Source organism: Coenobita brevimanus, chromosome 38, assembly GCF_032717465.1.
Source record: "Coenobita brevimanus isolate Jiangsu-jjx chromosome 38, ASM3271746v2, whole genome shotgun sequence".
NCBI lineage: Eukaryota > Metazoa > Arthropoda > Malacostraca > Decapoda > Coenobitidae > Coenobita > Coenobita brevimanus.
This window is the reverse complement of record NC_136991.1, coordinates 51,448,122-51,469,984: the sequence shown is the minus strand read 5'-3', so window position 1 is coordinate 51,469,984 and position 21,863 is coordinate 51,448,122. Positions and strand designations below refer to the sequence as shown.

The window sequence follows — 21,863 nt, the reverse complement described above, 5'->3', positions numbered from 1 at the left end:
TGTGATTGACGCTGGTACTGTGAGCAGGGCAATAGGTAGGATGCAGCTGGGGAAGGTAGCATGTGTGTCTGGGTTGACTACTGAAATGCTGAAGACCTCAAATGTAGGGGTGAGGTTAGTTACTGATTTGGTGAATATGAACAGTACAGATCTCTCAATAACAATTTCCTGAGAGTAACTGATTCAATGTGTAGATGAACAAGGCCCCCACCCCCTCAAGACATAAAGTAACATGGTGGTGGAATAAGTGTGTAGAAGTTGCAATTAAGAAAAGAAAGCTTTTCCAGTAATAGAAAAGGGATGGTGACAAGGAGGAATACTTGGCTGCAAACTGTAGGGCTACAGAAAAGGAATAAAGGAAAAACTCTGGGTCTTGGAAACTTTTACTGGATACCCTAAGTAGTGCAGAAAGGAAGAATATGCTATTTAAGGTGGCAAATCTGACGAAGAGGGAAAACAGGGATATCAGAGGTGAGCAGTGTGTGAAGAATGATGAAGGAAAGGTAGTGGTGAACAATGAGGATATTAAAGACACCTTGAGACAGCATTATAACAAGCTGCTGAATGAGGAGTTTGATTGGAACCGGGAATGTTTGGAGTTAGCAGATCCAGCATTTGGCCCTTGACTTTTGACTGATGCTGCTACTGTGAGCAGGACAATAGGCAGGATGCAGGTGGGGAAGGCAGCAGGTGTGTCTGGGTTGACTGCTAAAGGCCTCAGGAGATATAGGAGTGGGGTGCATTACTGATCTGATAAATGTGATTACATATGAGTGTGTTGTTCCAGATGATTGGCTGAAGGGTGTGACTGTAAATGTGTACAAGGGGAAGGGTGACACCCTGGAAAATGGAAATTATAGATGCTTAAAACTTTTGGACCAGATAATAAAGGTAACGGACAGAGTTCTAGAAGGTATGAATAAAGAAAATGTGAAATATGATGACATGCAGCTTGGGTTTATGTCAGGCAATGGGACCACTGATGCCCTATTCATTGTTCGACAGCTTCAGAAAAAATATATAGGAAAGACAAGGGATCTGTACTTTGTATCTGTTGACTTGGAGAAGGCCTTTGATGGAGTCCCTAGGGAGGTAGTGAATTGGGCAATGAGAAAGCGTGAGATTAAGGAGTCGCTGGTTAGAGTAGTTACTATTATGTATGTGGGTGCTCGCACCCAGGTGAGAGTGAATGGAGATTTCTGTGATGAGTTTTCTGTGAATATTGGTGTGCATCACCAGTCACTCCTGAACCCCTAGTTGTTTACCATGGTACTTTGAAGCCCTCTCATGCACCTTCAGAAAATAATGGACTCCAGTGGGAAATTTTGTATGCTGATGATTTGATGTTGATTGCAGAGAATGAAAGGGAGGCAAAGGAAAGATTTAGGAAGCAGAGATGTGATATGGGGCACAAGGGCTTGGGGGCTAACGCAGCTAAAACAAAGCTGATGGTGTCTAGGGTTGGTGTAGGTACTATCTAGGGGTGGTGGTGGTACCGTCAAAAAAGTGGGACAGTGGCAATGTGCAGTTTGCCAGAAGGGGATGGGAAGTAATTTGATCTTGTGCAGTGTTTGTGGTACATGGGTGCATAGTAGATGCAGTGGCATTAGAGACAGGCTGAGGGATAATGCCAATTTCATGTGTGTGCTGTGTTGGAGAGAGGATGTAGAGAGTATCAGGTGTGAAAGGACAGATCTTGCTGGTGAGCCTCTTGAGTGTATGGAAGAATTTTGTTACATGGGAGACATGTTACGTGCTGGAGGTGGGGCTAGAGCTAGTTCTGTGCCTAGAGTGAGGAGTGGTTGGAAGAAGTTCAGGGAGCTGTTGTCTCTCCTGACAATGAGAGGGCTCTCCCTCTGTGCTACGGGATCTTTGTATGCAGCACATGTTAGGGAGTGTAATCCTGTATAGTAGCAAAACTTGGGCAGTAAAGGAGGACATTCGTAGGCCCATGTGTACAGATATGACAATGATTAGGTGGATGTGCAGTGCATCACTGAATGACAGGCCTGGGGGGCTAGGTTTATGACTGAAGAGTTGAGAGGAAAGATGGGACTGGTGTATATTGGAATTGTGATGAGTGGACTGAGATGGTCTGAGCATGTGGAGAGGACACAGGATGACAACTGGATGCAGAAAGTGAGAAGTGCGAATGCTGGGGGTAGGGTTGTGAGAGGCAGACTGAAAAAGGAATGGAATGAGGCCAGAGAGTGTGATCTCATTGATAAAAGACTGAATAGGGGAGCTGCCAGAGTCTGAGTGGCATGGATAGCCATCATTAGGTGACAAGGCTGATGCATGCAAGCAGGTTGGAGCCTTTATAGACAAAACAAAATGAAACATTAACTTTCCAAAGTACAGTACTGTATTTAACAATTAAGTTTATCTCCATACTGATGGTCTGGTGGTCACTGATCACAGCTTTATCATTGGTGGTCTGGGGAGCCATCTTATACAACACATATTAGCTACAACAAATATAAAACTTCAATTCAAAATCGTCTACAGTATCTATCTATCTATAGTCAGATACCTTAATCTGAAAGGGGTGGCAATGACTGAATCAACCCCATATCACCCTGTCCTCTGCCATCTGACTGTCTTTTCTGCAGCTTACACTCCCCCCTCCCTCTCTCACATACTGTACCTCTCTACCTCAACCCTCCATCTCATTCTCATCTTATACAAAGGTCACCTAATGCACCATAGTACAGTAAACAGTACCTCCTATGGTTGATAGCAGTAATCACAGGAATAAAACTACTATATTCCAGTTCAGCAGATTTCTTCTCACATTTAATTATTTTTATTTTGCCCTAACTGTGTTAAGCCAAATACAGTACAGATATAATTAAAATTAGCTTCATAAACTTAAGTAAGACAATACAGCATGTTCGATGCAGTTTTAAGGTAATATAAGAATATCTGTGTTTCTTACTAATACCATAATGCAGGTTTTCATGGTGTGAGTTTCCTTCCTAAAAACAGTCATCATCATCATCATCATTTCCCACCCACAGGTGGAATGCGAAAAGGTTCAGAAAAAAGGGAAACAACCACAAACAAACAAACAAATACGCACTACACATACATGCACGTGTGTATGCTTATGCATGAACACGTGCATGCAAAGCACAAACAAATAAACAAACATGCACAAATGCATGTACATGTGTATGCTTATGCATGCACATGTGTATGCTTATGCATGCACATGTGCATGCATTCATGCAGGCATGCACACAGGTATGTAAGCGCGCGCGCGCGCACACGCACGCACGCACACGCACACGCACACGCACACGCACACACACACACACACACACACACACACACACACACACACACACACTGTGGGTGAACTAATCAACAGCATGCCCAACTCAATGAACAACACTCTCATTCACTCACCTTTCAAATCTTCAGCATCCTGACTTAATTTCAGAGTATAACATTTTCATAAATCAGGAATGGATCCATCAGTCATGTTCAATGTGTTCCTGATAAGCCTGGAGCCACAACAAGAAGTGTCATGGTGAGAGGGGCTGCATTATTGTGACAGCATAGTGGATTATGTGTGAGTTGTACTTTGCATGATCATGACAAACTAGTTAACCTACTGAGCCTTCTGACATTTATTTCATATTATTCTTGCCATCTCTTGATGATTTCATTCAAGACAGACTGATGTTTTGAATAAGAGGAGTTAGATACAACCTTAATAAAACTCTTCAATTTGAGAGTTTTCCTAAGTTGAATAAACTATAATGAATATCATCCATATTCAAGATGTTAAAACCTATGTGGATTAATTTCCTAAAAGCTATTGCCAGGGATGCGATATCTTGCTAAATTACGGTAGAACTTGAGGACATCAGGGTGGGCCCGCACACACGAGGGGTTAAAGTCCAACACACGAAGTCCTTGTAGATTCTTGGCTCTGGAGAGCGCCACATATGCCTGCCCGGCCTCAAAAACACGTGACAGAGACATCTCGGCACAGTCAAGTGTCATACCCTGTAAATGAAACAGCACATGGACAGGAAAAAGAACTACAGTATGCTTGTATCACACATTGTTCATCAAAGATTGTTCTTCTCAAAGTCCCTTCCCTCCCCCACAAACTCCCTCTCTCATGTACCGAACATCTTACAATACTGATAATACCTGTGATTTGTGAATGGAGAATGCCCAAGCCAACTTTAATGGCAACTGGCGACGTGTCAGGAAGATACCTCCTCCTGCTCTCACTGTCCACTTATCATGCTGTATTTCTGTTGTCGTGCCACACAGGAACCTCACCACTGGGTACCCTGACAGGAAACATTGAAAAAACAACACTGTACTCTTTTTACTTAAACTTGGCCTGACACTGCCATTTCTAATGCTGCGTTGTGACAATGGAATAGCACTGGGATATGATGCTAGTCACAAAGAACAGCTGCAGAAACATTGCAGAGCTATAGTTGTCTTTTTCTGCCATGAAGCTTTGTAAAATAAACTCCAAAAAGAAAAAAATCTGGGTAATGTGAAAATTATATTTCTTTTCCTAATGAGGACATCATTTTTTCTCTGACAAGGAGAGTATGTTTTCACCCTTATTTGTTTTTTAGTTTGTTACTTTGTTTGTCTGTTAGCAGGATTACTCAAAAACTAAAAGACAGATTTGGACCAAATTTGGCGGGTAGATAGCCAATGTCCTAGGGAACAATCGATTAACTTTTGGGACCAATCCAGATCGTATTACAGATTCTGGATATGGAAAACACTTTTTGCAAAACCCTAATCAATTATGAGGAAGCCTAACCCATTACGAAGAGTGCTTTGGAAATTACACTGCCCTTGTTGGGCAGATGACCTCCACTGAGTGCCCCTCCAGTTGGGCATGTGGAGTTATGTGGAGAGAGAGACAGACAGATGAGGAAGTGAAACAGCATTGTGGTGTCATTGTGGGTGTGCTGGAAAAGCATTAGGAGAAGTACAGTACCTTGAAATGGTCTTACCATACGGAGAGAATATAGGCGACTGACTAAGAAAGTGATGGGTATCTGCAAACACTAAACCATTTTTATTATGAGCCTTGATTTACTGTATTTCGGTTTTACCAAACTCTTTGAGCTAATTGAACAGTCTCCTCATACACCGAAAAGAGTCTGGTACTTAACTGTAAGTATGAAAGACACAGTAAAATGGGTCTGTGCATTTTAAGATTATTAGCAACTCAAGGATATCTTCTCTCTGCCCATAAATGTTTCAATTCTCCCAATCCTCAAGTCCAGGAAATATCAGTAATATTGGAATGCGAAACAACCAAACTCACCGGCCTCACACTTCCAAGGGAGCGGACTCCGCCGCATACCGCAAGACTCTTCCGATGACGTCACCACTCGGAATGTAACAAGTGCATGCGTACACACACACACTAACAGCAATATGCACTAACAAGTAAGGTATTTAAAATGAGTCCTCCTCACTGGCTGCTTCCTCTGCACATTCCCTCTTACCTTCACCTCCATTTTTAAAAGTGGTGACAACTCCACGAGCTCCATTCACTAGGCCCCGTGTCACATCCAGGTTCTTGGACAGCATAACTTGTGTGCCAGTCTTAAGCTCCAGTCTGCCCGGCACAGGGGTGAGGGAATCCAGAGTTGATGATAAACTTGGGTCACTATCAACTGCCTGGAACACCTGAGACACTCCTGCTGACAAACACAATACATAAATTCGGAATCAAGACAGCAAAATTCTACATTTTGTAACACACAGACTGACTAGCTGGCATACAACATGAAGCACAGAAGTGTGGATGTTTGTGCCTGTGATGTGGGGTCAGTATTCTAGCACATATGGGTTTACATCCATGATGTGGATGGGATTCATTGCACATTCATGCCACCTTCATGTATGAGGACTGAGTACCTTAACCTCAAGCACCTACGCTCTTGATACAACAAAAAGGACAGGATGATACACAGACTGCATACCTGAAAGTCTGAGAAGGTGTTGGTAGTTGATATTGTTGACATCTTCTCGGTGTGTGCAAAGGCGTGTGGCTTTAATACCATCCCTCTCTATGTTGTTACGTTCTGTCTGCTGCAGTCGCTTCACCATCTCTTCTGAGCACCTGAAGAAATATTACCATCATTATAACCTGAAGGCAGAGTCAGGATTTTGTGGGCCATTTCACTGGGCATACTGTTCATAAGTTCTTTCCTTATCACATTTTTCCTTTCCCTTGTTGTTTGGATCCTACCAAATCTCATCCACGAGTGGGGCAGGAAAAGGAGGCGGGATAATAATGACTGCTGATGATGTCGATGATGATGATGATGATGATGATGATGACAAAACAGAGGATGTTGTGTCACACAAAGATGGTTGTTTATACACAGGGAAAAAATTACTGGAGGCACTTGTTACTGCCACCTTTCTCCGGAAGGAGTGATATGCAGTGGACACTATTATCTAAATGTAGTAGTAGCTGTAGTAATGGTAGTTGTAACCCCAGTTTCACCTAGATGCCAACCCAGTAGACTGTAAGCCAAAGTTAATTATATCCTGAAGTCCACCATCCTCCTTTTGGGAGATTGGGAAGTTACTGAGGGACATTTGTATAATGAGGCAGTGGAATCACCTGGTTATATCAGTACCACCACATGAAAGCATTCCACTCCAGCACTCATCTAGATGCAAAACATCAGCTGGCCTTACCTGCCTCTTCGCACTTCCTGCAAAATACTAATAAACTCTTGATCATTCTGCCTCTTAACATCTGTAAGCTCCAAGTTGAGGGTGATGGAGGAGTCCCAGGCAGAGGTTTGAAAGCAGAACACTTGTTTTTCTCCAGGCCGGGTAACTGGCGGAAGCTGAAGGAAGTCTCCACATAGAATAAGCTGGATGCCACCAAATGGTTTGTCATTGCCACGTATCATCCTACCGACTGCCTCTAGTTTCTGTGGATTTGGAAAGCTGTCATCATCATCACTGTCATCACCATCATCATCATTACTGTCATCATTCAACATCATCTCATTCCCAATCTCATGTGCTCCACCACACCAAATTCATCCAACCAGCTTGATCCTAACCTAATTTCTCACTTTTTCAAAGACAGTAGTAACCAAAGAGTGCTACTGAAATGCTAATCATCATCATCATCATCCAGACCTCCTTTCCCATCCTAGGGCAGGGTGAGGAGAGGAAACATCCAGACATTAAGTTTACCCAATTCAATGGGCCATGCTTCCATTCACTTATCATTCAAGCTCTCAAAATCCTGACTCCATCAGATAGGCCACAAAAATTTCACCACCTTCGTAGCTTCACATACTGTATACCTGTCTAATAAAGCCAATCCGAATGCTGTCACATTAAATGGGGTGCTAAATCCCTGGTCATGCACTTCTCTGCACAAAATTCATCCAGTCAGCTCAATCTCTTGTCAGTCTCTCAGCCTCACCAACTTCCATACCTCTGTTCCTCACACACTCATCCACCTTATCCCCCCACCTTCTTCTTGGCCTACCTCACCTCCTCCCTCCTTCAAATTCATTCAGATATACCTTCTTCACCACTCTATTGTTATCCATTCTCTTAACATGACCATACCACCACAGTACATTCTCTTCGATTCTGGTGTCCATAGACTTCCTCACTTCGCATCTTTCACGAATCACATTATTCCATATCCTATCCACTCTCTGTATTCCATATAGATTCCTCAGCAGTCCTATCTCCACTGCTCTTACTCTTGACTTTTCATTTTCATGCCACACCATAGTCTGACATCTGTATATTAAAGTTGGCACTAATCCTTGCACAGCTGCAACACTCAAGCCTCTTTCTTATCAAGGCCTTTATTGCACAAGCTACTTTCCTTCCTTGTGTCACTCTACTTTCCACTTCTTTTGCACATTTTCCTCTCTTTTCTATCATTGTACCCAGGTATTTGAACTCTCTTACCAATTCTAGTCTCTCTCCATTCACTGTAACATCACACTGGGAGTCACCTTCTTTCCCAATAACCATCACTTTACAGCCCATCCCTCCATCTCATGTACTTGCTCTAATTTTACACAAAATGCTGGAAAATCTAAATTAAAAAACCTGGAAAGGCAACTCATTATGAACTGACCTCATCATCACCATCATCCATACAGTTTTTCACACCTAAGGATGGAGTGAGGTAGGGTCCAGAGAGTAAGAAAAAGCCTAACTCACCTCAAAATACTGTCCATCAACCATAGAAATTTCATCAACTATGAGATGGCAACACTTTCTCCACTGCTGAGCTACTATCTTCCTAGAGGCAAGCTGGAGACACTGCTCTAAAGGTGCCTTACCACTTCCAATACCTGAAACAATTATACTCTACAGGGGAGGGGAAAGCACTGCGTCATTTTTGCATATGTATGTATGTATAATGTGACTGACAGTAAAGGCAAGTGGTGGAGAGGGAAACCTTCATGTGGTGGCACTGACTGAACCAGGCAGATCCAGTGCCTGGTTATCCAAATGTCCCTAAGCTACTTCCCTATCCCCCATGAGGAGAATGGTAAGCTATCAGAGGAGGATAACTTATGCCTGCAGTCTGCTGGGTCAAGGCCACCGAGAAACACAGGCCTGTGCTATTTTGGGGGTTAACCTGATGAAGCGGACAAAGAGAGTGCTACCTGAGCGTCCAGACTCATGTCCTCAACACCTCCCTCAGTATGATGTATGGTGAGGTCGAGGTTAGAGCACACTGCTTTCCATGCAAATTTTCCCTTCTAATACTGTGCATGGTGATTCAGGCTTCGTTATTTATCAGCATAAAGGATGCCTAACACGTGTGGTCCCGAATTGCACGGGAAATTACAGATCAGGATCCCAAATGCACGTGTTTTCCTTCCCCAAGAATGCGGAAATTTCCAGGAAGTGGGTGAGAGCAATTATGAGAGATTTATACATGCCAAGCAAGAATAGAAAGGTGAGTATTAATTAAGTTTTTAACCTCCTTTTCATTCAACCATTTACCCGTTATTCTGTATTTATAGATGTATGCAAATTTCTTTCAGATAGATAGACTGATAGATCAAGCAAGAATTCCTTCACTATGACCCTCCTCACTTTACCAGACAGAAACCAAGTACAGTACAGTATTCCCTTTACTATTCTTCTTCGTTACCATAATTATCAATTTTTTTATTCATCACTATCTTCATTATCCTTATGATTTTCACCAACTTCATCATTATTTTCATAATACGTAATATAGGACCTACCTCCATTCGTCATCTATTTGTAACATTTATCACTGTTATTAGTTTTTTTCATTCAACTATCATCCAATCCAGTGTTGCCCCATGAGGGGCATAGGAGCCCAGAGCTAGGCAAATTGGTCCTGACATTTAAGATGAGAGTGACCAGCCTCACTCATCCCTGAGTGGCATTACGTGAGCAATAAACCCCAACCACCCCTTGGATATAAACCTACACAGGCTCAATCCGATTGGTGCACCTTAATTACCCACTAAACCACCAGGTGCCAAAATTTGGTTATGTGGTTACCACCCAGCGTAGTATATAGTTTCCTGGTGTTCTTATTTTTTTAGTGACATGTTAGTATTATGATTTTCATTAATTCTATGTATCTATACTTAGTTACAATCATTAGCATAATGTTTACACAGTAGCTAACATTAGCCATCACCTCTTACTACTATTACTGTTACTACTACTACTACTATTACAAATACAGTCAACCTCCACTATTCGCATATTTGTGGACTTTCCATTTTCATTTTTGAAGGCTCCAACATGCTTGCATGCATTGGCCTTGGTCACCAAATGGCGGCTCTCCACGCAGCATGATCTATGGCAGCCTCCCTGTTCAGTCTCTTAACCCTGAGGTCACACTTAATGACCTCGTCCCATGTCTTTCTTGGTCTACCCCTCACAACCCCACCCCCAATATTAACAATTCTCACCTTCTGCACCCAATTATCATCCCCTATCCTCTCTACATGCCCAAACCATCACAACCTACCTCTCCTCATCACAACACCAATACACTCCAGTCCCATCCTACCTCTCAATTCTTCCATTGTAAACCCAGTCCCCCCAGGCCTTGCACGCAGGGACGCACTGCACAACCACTTAATCATTGTCATTTCTGTACCTTTGAGCCTCCGAATATCCTCTTCCTTTACTGCTCAGGTCTCACTACCATACAGCATTACACTCCTAACACATGCTGCATACGAAGACCCCTTAGCATGTAGGGAGAGTCCTCTCAACGTCAGGAGAGGCAACAGCTCCCTGAACTTCTTCCAACCACACTAGCCACAGAGCTAGCTCCAGCCCCACCTCCAACACATACCATATCTCCCAAATGACAAAACTCTTCCACACACTCAAGACTCACCAGCAAGTTCAATCCTTTCATCCCTGACAATCTCCACCTGCTCTCCCCGACAAGCCACACACATAAAGTCAGCATTATCTCGCAGTCTACCTCTAATACCACTACATCTCTTGTGCACTCATTTATCACAAACACCGCACAAGATGGAATTACTTCCCATGCCCTTGTGGCAAACTGCACATGGCCACTCTCCCTCTTCTCTGACGGTACCGCCACCAACCCTAGATATCATCACTTGTTTTATCTGCATTTACCCTTAAGTCCTTGTGCCCCATATCATCTCTCCGCTTCCTGAATATTTCCTCTGCCTCCCTTTCATTCTCTGCAATCAACACCAAATCATCAGCTTACAACATCTCCCATGGGAGTCCATTTCTGAAGTCAAGTGACAGGGCTTCAAGTACCATGATAAACAACATGGGACTCAAAACTGACCCCTGATGCACACCAACATTCACGGAAAACTCATCACTCAAATCTCCATTCACTCCTACCTGGGTGCAAGCACCCTCATACATGGCCATAACCACCCTAACCAGCCACTTTCCCAACCCAAGCTTTCTCATTGCCCACTTCATCATCTCTCTGGGAAATTATTTTAAAAAGTCACAGGAAGATATTTCCTGCTTTTTCCATAGCATCAGCTGTTCCTAGTGGTATGTAAGTAATTTGTTTTGCATGTTTACTGTGAGAAATACTGTCCTATACAGTAAAACTGTGCAGTTCCCCTGTATTGGTATGTGCTGTTCAGCACAGGGCATCAGCAATCTACAGCACTCACTATTTCAGAACACAATTCCACTCTTTTCTTGCAATATGAGCTTGCTTTTAATTTTAGAAAGTACAGTAGATGCTCGATCTAAAGAACACTGATTTAGAGGAAGACTGAGATAGAGGAATAATTTTCTCCGGAATTTTTTTTCCCACTTTAAAGGTATATTTCCATTACAATGAGTGTAATTCTGTTAACCCTTAAATGCCGGGCTATTTTTAAAGCAGTCATCGCCTCACTATGGTCAATTTCCTGGAACTGCTGAAAATTGCTTGTTTTCGAACCTTAATATCTCGGAAACTTTAGCACTTAGGGAAATGAATTAACATCCAGTTTACTCACCAACTCTTCCTCTTGCAAATAAAAGTATCCCCAGGTTTTTAGGTTGTTGCACTGGTAAGTAATGATGTGAGGAAGATAAATAATTCTCGAGCAAGAGCAGGATGTGTTTGTGAGTCTGCCTGTGGCACCAATTATGGTTTTGCTATCAAAGTGATAACTTCTCCACTACTAGATAAACTAGACACTGTTGCATCCAAGGCATGCCTTTTGGCACTAGCACTGAGCCCTTTTCTAGTATCCTTGGAAAGAGGCTTAACAGAGGTAGATGATGCAATTGGCTACAGGAGGTGCGGATGGAATCAGGCAAGTAGGAACCTGAAGACACAGATGTACACCTGGCAGAAGGACAGGACAGACTGACTCTCACCTGTGTGCTATGGAGGGTCTTCCTCCCTACCCTTCAGTGGTAAGATGAAATGGCAGCCGGTTCAAGTGGTGGCAGAAAGACACTTGCGCGCATACCCGCTACATGGTGGCCATGTAACACCCTGATTGTGACGTATATAGACATTACTGGGCGGATAGGAGTTAAGGAAATTCCGTTCCAAAAACAACCTAATTACTGGAAAAAGTCCTATAAATTGAGCACGTCATCGAGCTCATATCAGAAATTCTCCCTTGCTCGGCGGTGTGCAGTGTTGCACTATCCCTATTTACTATACTCCCATATTTGATACACCACTATCCTCACCTTTTTCTTCATGTGTGCATATTTTATTACTAAGTTATTACTATATGTATCACTGTTAACATGTACACAATAATGCATTTAAGTGTGGGTATTAATTTCGGGGGAGGTGGTGACTCGATTGGTAGAGAGATGGCCTGCAGTCCTACCAGACCCAGGTTCAAATCCCCGCTGGGGCAGGGAACAGTTTAAGGATTTGAATTTCATAAAAGCAGACTTTACCGATCTACCAGAAGACCCACCGGCATGTCGTAAAAATACCCCCGCTAATACTAATACACCAGTCCTGTATGAGAGTCCTAGCATGTATTCAATATGAACGGTGGGTGTTAGCGCTGAAGTGGTGACATGTAGAGGTGTATGATATGTAGGAGGACTACTGGGCCTTGGGAGCAGACTGTGAAGCCTATGCCCAGAGTTGAGGGAAAAAAAAAAAATAAAATAAAAATAAAAACATTCAGACTGCCATGTGTAGCATTGAGAGTTAGCATTGTTTGTTAGGTCTGGGTGCGCACTGTAAGGAACTCGGCTTGATAGTTGGCTTCAAGGATTTAGTGGAAAGTACCTCAAAATACCAGAAAAGTTTCCCTTATATTGGACCTTGATTATGGAGCTCAATAGTGGAAAATTGAAGATAATGGAATAGGGGCTGACTGAATCAGTTCGTTAAATCGAGCATCTACTGCATTAATGTGCCATAAAATGCATTTACAGGTCTCAAAGTGGGTTTGTAGGTAACAGGAATAACTAAAACAGCAAAACCAGTGATATTTGTGGCAGGTGCCGCTTCTTTGTGCACTTCACCCATTCATGGGAGGGTCTGGTACGTAATCACTGTGAATAGCGAGGGTCAACTGCACTAGCCATGGCTAACACTGATTTTTTTTCATATGACAGAATTGGGTCACTCCTATAACTTGGATAAAAATTTATGGTTGCATGAAATTTCATGAGCCTTAATTAGGAGATAGGAACGTAGGAACAAATCCCTTGGGTCATCAGTCAACTTAACCCTACACTTGGCCATCACATGAGCTATAAGGGATTGGGATCTTTGTCAAGTATATGCACTATAGGCTACTGAACAATGACAAAAAGAGAGCACTGTATGTCTAACCAGCAAAAGCATGAAGTGTTGTTCCACCAATCTGACTTGCAGCCACTCCTGTGCTGGCAGTGATAAAGGTGACATCTGGAGGCAACAATGACACAATGCGACGCAGTAGGAAACTCTTGCCTGTACCTGCACTCCCTGAAAATATAGATCGCTGGTTACTATACTTTATTCTTTTTAATCTAATTTGGCCTGAAACTGCCACCTCTCCACTTTGAATGCTGAGTTCTAACAACAAATCTATATATCTATCTATAGCAAAACCCCATGATCGCATAAGGGGTGGCCGTTTGTCTCTGAGTTAGTCATTTTGTGAGGTGGGGCACTAACCCTCCACCAACCCACTTATTCATATGTAGGGAATAAGTATGGGTTGGTTATATGGTTACCACCCAGCAATGTAAATGGTTTCCTGGCTTACATGAAACCATTAGGCTTGTCACTCACTGTAAAACCACATGAGAAGAAAAGGAGAGTAATAAAAAGTGACAGGAAAAATGGAAGAAATAGGAAGAGAGGAAGGCAGACAGTGAAAAAGAATGATATGGGTGAAGGAAGAAGTTGGCAGCATTATATCATGAGTGGATGATGGTCACCATCACCTACCATGAACATAATATGTTTTGTGTTATGGTATCTATCATATCAAGCCAAACTGACTACTATCATGTTAAAAAAGGGAAGCCAAATTCTTGTCACACACTCTGGCATGCAAAATTTATCCAACCAGCTTGATTGCATAACGAATAACAACAGAATATTATATCAATAAGAAGTGTTACGAAAAGGATGTAGAGCCACAGTACCATGCTTGTCACTGAGCTACATGAACTACAGTCAATCCTCATAAATCACGGCAATTTGGGTCTGGACCACTGCCGTGATTTATGAATAAAAACTCTTATGCGAAAAATTAATTTGGGTCTGGACTTTGGCCAACTCACCCCCACAGCACCCTACCTACACCTATCTAGGCACCATCAAAACACAATCATACAAATTTAGGAATATTCAGTGCATGTATTAAGGGATCTCACCTTAATCCTATGACGAAATTGCTTAAGTGAATGGAGTGGGGTGGTGTTGGGAAGAACTTAGAACCTCTCAGGACTTGTTCTTCCCAAACTCTTTCACCAGCTTTGAAAACTTCTCTCCCCTCTCAACACGACAAATGAGCTCCAAACGTTGACTGTACGACAACTGCAGCAGCTTCTTGATGCCATACTGCTTACAGTGCTTCATTGGGGGGTCAGGAGGGGCCATGGCAGATAGGAGGCGGGGGGAAGTTGCACAAAAAAGGCAGGTAACTCACATACTCCACAGTGACGGTCTGTAGTGTGCGGACTGGCGGGACAAGAACAACAACAACATGGCGGCATTAGTATGCACATATGCCACCAGGGACACGCGGTGATTGGATGTTGGGTTGCAATTTTCAGTTTGAATGCCACGGTTTATGGTTCTCCTCGGAAAAGGCCCACTTGGGTGCCTAGATCCGCAATTTTCGTGACTTAACAGTGATTTAAGGTTGCCGGCAGTCTGACAGCCACCTAGCCATGATTTACGAATCCGTGATTTATGAACACGCGATTTACGAGGATTGAGTGTAACAGAAATGGACAAAGCTCTGGGTCAAGTTACGGTGAGAGTTGGTATGACAACACACATCAATATTGTACACTTTAATCAAATCTGTAATGCATGCATGCTATCCCAGTGCAAAAAGTACTGAAATATTTCCTATTTTTTGTAACACACAATTGAATTGAGGCACTTAGTAAAAAACTGACAAAGTGACCAGATGCTCGATTTTCCGTTTTCTACATCAATGCAATCTTTAAGACTTACACGTTCATTTGGCAAATTTTCCAGAGTTAGATTTGTCACTATTCTCTGGGTCAGTTCCGTCTAAAATAAAGAGTTTTATGGCAGCATTGTATAGGAGGATAGTTGTGTCTGGCTTGGCCAAAAAGTGGCGAACTGCAGCAAGGAGGGAGAAGAGTGACTCACACGACGTCCAGCGGTTAGCCATTCAGCTTTGTCACTTGGCTGTGACGTTATGAAATCCCCTCTCTCAGTCAATCTGAGAACAGCAACCCCTCTGGGGAACCTTTTTCAGCAGTGCTGTGCTTGGCTGGCTCACATGGCTTGAACTCTGTGGTCTATTGCTCTTTTGTTAATTTTGGTGGTGTTATTGGAGCAAGATGAGTTCCTCTGAGAGTGATACAGTGTCGAGTACTTTTGTAGGTTCATGAAAGCGCATCCGGCATGAGGAAATGTGGAAGAAAAATGAGACAAGGAGTTGGAGACAGGGGTGAAGCTTGTGTGAGTGTTGGTCGAAGGAAAATGGCGACGCCAGCTCATCAGATAGGACCTCCATGTATGTGTAAATGCGTTGATAACATATGCATGGAGAAAATCAATGCCATATTCAATGCATTTTTGGAAGATAGGTGACTCTGACAAGCAAAATGCATACAGACATAAGTTAGTAAAGAATGTGGATGTTAAGCATTCAATAGTGAAAGACAGGCCTTCACAATAACTGTGCTTCATTTCCTACTCAGTGTCATACAATACTGTAGATTTAGCTGGGGCTATTTTGAGCCTGTTTGTGGTGAACCATTCGTGCAGTGTGTTTAGGTAAGATTGGAGGATGTGTGCAGCTGTGTTTGCATTTTGGTGTGTACATGTAAGTGTTATGTCATCTGCATTGGAAGCTATGTGACTCTGTGGTATGTGGGGTGTGGGTATGTCGTGCATGTATAGGTTAAAGAGTGTAGGGCACAAAACAGATCCTTGGGGGACACCACTTGAGAAGTTTCTGATGTTCGAAGACTAACCAGGCGTATGCTGCTAAAGTTGCTGTGGCCCCAGGTGCATATGGCATGTGAAACCGGAGGACTGCAGGTTGAAGTTGCTCTTTTCCTGCAGCCTGCCATCCTCCTTTTGGGAGACAGACTGAGCTGAGAAACATTTGTACAGCATAAAAGGGCAAAGAAGCCATCTACAAGAGGTGTTCCAAAACTAATGAAAGCCATTTGAGGGTTGCATGAACCAACAAAACAAAAGATTGGATTTAAATGGTTTAAGCTAAAACAAACAAATGAATCCTTACCAGTAAAGAATACATTTTGCCCACTCTGAACAGCTTGTAACACTCTCTTCTGCTCCTGGGTGAGGACCAGAGGTGTAAGCACTCGGGATACCTTGGGTTTGACTGAAGGGCCATCCTGTGAGAGAGAAGTATACTACCATTGCGAACTGTTTTTCCTAAATGCTAAACTGCCTGAGTAGTAATTCATTATGAAAGGAATATACGATCTTCAGCAAGTAACCTCTTCAGTCCAATGACACCTTTCCTATCGTGTAGCTATCATTTCTGCCATCTCACACTAGTAAATTCCACTGGAAGACTGGTGCTTTTAAGAAATAAAGACCTGATTATTATTCTTAATAAAAGACCTTGTGTATTTCCAGTGACTCCGGAAGGCTACATGTACTACCTGACGTCCTAAAAGTTAAATCATCATCACCACATCTTCTGTCGGTGAAAACCTGAATTGTAGTACTGTATAAATCTATCTTTACTCTCCTTTTACTCTAACTAAGCCTAAAATTGCCATCTATACATCTTGAATGATGAGTTATAACAATATACTGACACAAGAATATGGTACTAGTCACAGATGCACTGAGGAAAGAAAATTGAGCCACATATTGCCTTACTCTGACATAAAGTTATCGGCTATAGGTTTCACATGACAAAAATGTCTGCCAATTAAAAAGAATGAACTATAAAATACAACAAAAATAAGATACTTTTTTTTTGTGGTCATACTTTAGTGCCCCTTTTGTGCTTGCTAGATACAGGTGATTCTCCAGGCACTCTATTGTTCTCCTTCAAAGGTGCTAGGCCACTGCTTCCCCTTGCATTTGCATATTCCTGGGCCAGGAAATGGATGAATTAGCTTGAACTGAGATAAGCATAATATATACCACATACTAACCTACAAAGCAACGAGGAACAACAGATGAACTGTAATTTATATTATTGAATTTGTCAATATTTGTCATACAAAATATTATGTAATTTGAACTTGGTGGAATGTCCTCTATGATCTGGACTGTTACAATAGTCCTCTATGATATGGCTTGTTGTCATGAGTGACCAATATCACCATTTGACCATCACAAACAACAAAGATAGGACTGAGTTTTAATGGTACTCAATACTTGGTACGGTTACTGCATTAGAAAAAAAAAATTACTTTACTGACAAGATTAGGTTCAACAACAATGCAATGGAGAGAAGTAAAAGAGAGCTGAAAAGAATGTAAATAAATAATCAGTACAGTGGAGCCCCAAGTTTAGCAACATCTTTGTTCGTGGTTTCATGGTTGGCTGTGGCCTACAAATACAGTATTCCCAAACACAGGGTTTCGCACGAAATCCCCTCTGTTCACGGCGAGAAAACATAAACAAACCGTGCGCATGGAAAGCAATCATCACTTGTTCACCACCACTGGCACAGAAGAGATGCAGCACAGGATGGATGTGTTGCGTGGAGAGACGATGGCAGCAGAGGCAGAGGAGGGTGGAGGTGCCAGAGGTTGCAGGCTGCTGTAGCTCCACTGACTGCCTCAGAAATTACACCCCCATCCCTTTCAATAAGCACCTCACTCCAGCCTTTCAAGTGAGTTTCCTTGCCTATTACAGTATGTACTTTCTATTAATACTAGTTTCTTTTCAGGTGTGATCAGTAAATTTTACACTGTATTATTGGGTTTTAGGGGGAGTTGGCATGGAACCTGGAACCAACAAGCCTATCTACCATAGGATCAAAGCCCCAACTTTTACGGTTTCACAGTTCGTGGTACTTTTCACGGAACCAATTAGGTGTGAAATTGTTTGTTAGTACAGACTGTGTACATTCAGGTGCTGGAGAAGGATGTCTTAATTGGGTGGCACCAGTATGACCAAACAACTCTTCTGTATGGTTATGTAAACATTTCTCAACTCTCTCCCTGTTCCTGAAAGAGGGACGATGGACTGCAGGAAAAAAGGAACTTCAGACTACAGTTTGCCAGGTTCACATTCAGATGAGCCAGGGGCTGCAACTGCTACTACTACTACTACTACTACTATTACTATCAATGTTACTACTACTACTGCTACTACTGTACCTTCAGTGTAAAAGGACTAATCTCATCAAAAGTCTTGGGTAGTGTGGACAAGAGGCGCTTCCTGGCACTAATGATACCACCATTCTCAGAGTCTTCCTTAGCTGCTCTCTTCCCCGCCAGCAGCCTCAGGAACACCAACAGCTGGCTGGGTGGAGCATTGGAGATCATGAGGTTGACATTCTGGTCACGGAGATGAATGGTGGCCTTGCCTTCCTTAATAAAGCGTTTGTGTAACTTAATGTCCCCCCTTACTGCATACTGAAGAGACTGCCTGGGACTTTCCACACGAACAATGATGTCCCTGTAAGTCAAAATGGTGCATGCAAGCAAAATAAATAAATAAAAACACACACACACACGCACGCACGCACGCGCACACGCACGCACGCACACACACACACACACACACACACACACACACACACACACACACACACACACACACACACACACACACACACACACACACACACCTCTACTATATGAGAAAATAGTTTGGAAGGTGAAGGATTTTGGAAATAGGATTTCCAGGTTTGACAACTTGGATATTAATATACTAAGGACTTCTTATGCTGACCTGAACTCATTACGTCCTAAGAGAAGCTTGACTTTCCTGTGCACAGCGGTCTGCTTGACGGTGGCTGTCCCAGGGTGGAGTGTCTCCAATGTGACACAGCACTGCAGAGCTGGGGCCTGTACTGCCACATCTTTGTTGGGGGTCTCCATCCTGAAATGTGGCATGAATAAGTAAAATTAATAGTATCCTATAACCCCTTCAAAATGATGACATATGATTTAGTTTATTGGCTATCTCAGAAATGTAATTAATCTTTATAGAGACATCACAGATACATCCTTCATTTACCCTTTCACTATAAAAAGTTTCCCCAAAACTGAATAAAACCATCTGGAGAAATGAAGAATAGGATGAAAAATGGGTATTATACTGAATATGCCAAATATGTACCACAAGCTGTTTACGCATACTGGTACTTACTTTATTTCATGTCTCAATATTTCATTCATGGGAACCATGCAACTTCCAGGAAGCTGGCAACAGTCCAGACACATTCCCAGATACCTCTCAGTCAGATTACACTGTTACATTTTCTGTAGCAGAATTTTTTTATTTCTCCTTAGTATTTTCTTGTTCTTCCTGCTTATGCTGACTGTCACAGCCTCACAACTTTACTTTTAAGCTGACTGATCTGAAAATGACCATGCATGTACCCTGACTTCAAATTTCATCACATTCTTCTCAGCTCTTCAATTCTTGCCTCCTAAGTGATTTTATAACCAATTGCTACCAGAGATCTTTTAAGGCTACATTGAGGAACTGCCTGTACTGTGATAGTGTGGTGCATAAGGTGACCAAGTGTGTTGTGGTGCATGGACACTGCAGTTAATTTACAAATTTGTGTCGGTTCTGAGGCAGGGAAGATGGCCCCATCGTTATATGGTTGGATACTCTCATGTTTCTCTGGGTAGGTTAGTTTCTGATGGGTGGACGTCTGGTGGTGGCTCATGAGGAATGTTATCTGGTAGTGCTGTAAACTGACAGGCAAAAGCTGATTACTATTGGAACTGGTATCGGAGGGGAAAAATTATCAGTAATCGGAATCATATTGGAATTGGCTGTGTAATGGTGAAAAATATTTATATGAGTTATTTAAGAGGAGCCTGTGGAGTGAGTAAGGTGGAGGGGGGGGGGAAAGGGAAGGGGAGGCCGAGGATGAGATGGAGGGATGGAGTGGAGAGTGTGTGTAAGAAACGGAATCTAAAGGTGAATGTAGGGAAGAGAAAAGTGATGGTCTTTGAGAGAGGTGAAGTCAGTGAATGTACAGTGAGGCTGGATGGTGAGGAATTGGAAAATGTGAGTACGTTTAAGTACTTGGGTAGTGTGATGAGTAAGGATGGAGGTTTGGAGGGTGAAGTGCTTGAAAGGGTACAGCAGGGAAGAAAGGTTGCTGGTTCCTTGAAAGCAGTGATAAGAAACAGGGAAGTGAGCATGGAAGTGAAAAAGTTACTACATGGCAGTATTGTGATACCAACTCTAATGTACGGAAGTGAAGCTTGGACGTTGTTGGAAGGACACAAGTCAAGAGTGAGAGCAGTGGAAATGAGTTATTTAAGAGGAGCCTGTGGAGTCACATGGAGAGACAGGCTGACGAATGAGGATATAAAGGAGCGTTGTGGTGTGGATGTGGATGTGATAGGAAGCGTTATGAGGAATACACTAAGGTGGTTTGGCCATGTGGAGAGGATGGAGGGTGAAAGATTGACGAAGAGAGTGTATGTGAGTGAGGTGGAGGGGGGAAGAGGGAGGGGGAGGCCAAGGATGAAATGAAGGAATGGGGTGGAGAGGTATATGAGAGAGTTGGGTGTGAGTTGGGAGCAAGGCAGTGAAATGGCGGGGGACAGGACGACGTGGAGGCGATTTGTTTGTGGCCACCCTGTATGGGATTGAGGTATCTGGCAATAGATAGATAGATAGATAGTATTTAGTGTATTTTATAGTTCATATAGTGTAATTTATATTTATATTTTTTCCTGTAAAAATTGAAATGTTTACTGAAAATCTAGGATCATTTTTGTGATGCTCTATGCAGAGACTACATATATATGGTACCCTATATAATTTCAGTCAAACTGATGGAATATCACAGTACTAGATAAATATCGAAAACTCACAATAGCGACAAAAATGACCAAAAAATCACAAAATTGCATTTTTCCCTCCAAAATATTATTCCAAAAAACTGAAAACATGTCCAAAATACAACTCTTGAAAGGTATCATAATATTTACGGTAAATTTCTCATTCGTCTCTGATCACTTCTTGTACTTCACCCTGATACTCCCCTTAACACTATCTGAAGTGCATGGAGGAAGACCTGATACATGAAAATTAAATACCTGAAGGGGAGGCTGAGGATAAGATGGAGGGATGGAGTGGAGAGGTATATGAGAGTGGGAGGTGTGAGCTGGTGGTAGGGCAGTGAAATGAAAGAGGACTGGGCGACATGAAGGCAATTTGTTTGTGGTCACCCCTTGCGGGATTGAGGCGTTTGGCAATAGACAGACATTATCCAGTTTGCTGTATTTGGAGTTGGAAAGGGACGCCTTCAAGTGGCAACATTGATATAACTGGGTGATGGAGCTGCTCAGTTACGTAAGCTCCCCAACTCTTTCTCTACTCCCCAGAAGCTGGATGCTGGACACCGCAGCTATTACAAACTCTAAAGTTACAAGTGTTACACAAATTACTGTTGTTTTGTGTAATGTTTCAATATGGTCGCAAAACTATCCATAACTTAGGCAATTACCAACATAATAATGTGGCTCACAAACCTTTA

General features: G+C 42.5%; 1 protein-coding gene across 1 annotated transcript; it reads right to left on the bottom strand.

Annotated features, from left to right (window-relative positions):
- Window positions 1-3,816: 3,816 nt before the first annotated feature.
- Window positions 3,817-19,233, bottom strand: Pif1 (Pif1 DNA helicase). Its single transcript, XM_080269978.1, has 11 exons — window positions 19,085-19,233; window positions 18,508-18,808; window positions 17,163-17,267; window positions 16,440-16,554; window positions 13,325-13,459; window positions 8,221-8,354; window positions 6,712-6,953; window positions 5,985-6,124; window positions 5,505-5,699; window positions 4,168-4,313; window positions 3,817-4,017 (listed from the first exon to the last, which is right to left on the bottom strand). Exons 1-11 carry the CDS (start codon window positions 19,231-19,233, stop codon window positions 3,817-3,819), a joined length of 1,863 nt encoding a protein of 620 aa, XP_080126104.1.
- Between the last annotated feature and the right edge of the window lie 2,630 nt (window positions 19,234-21,863).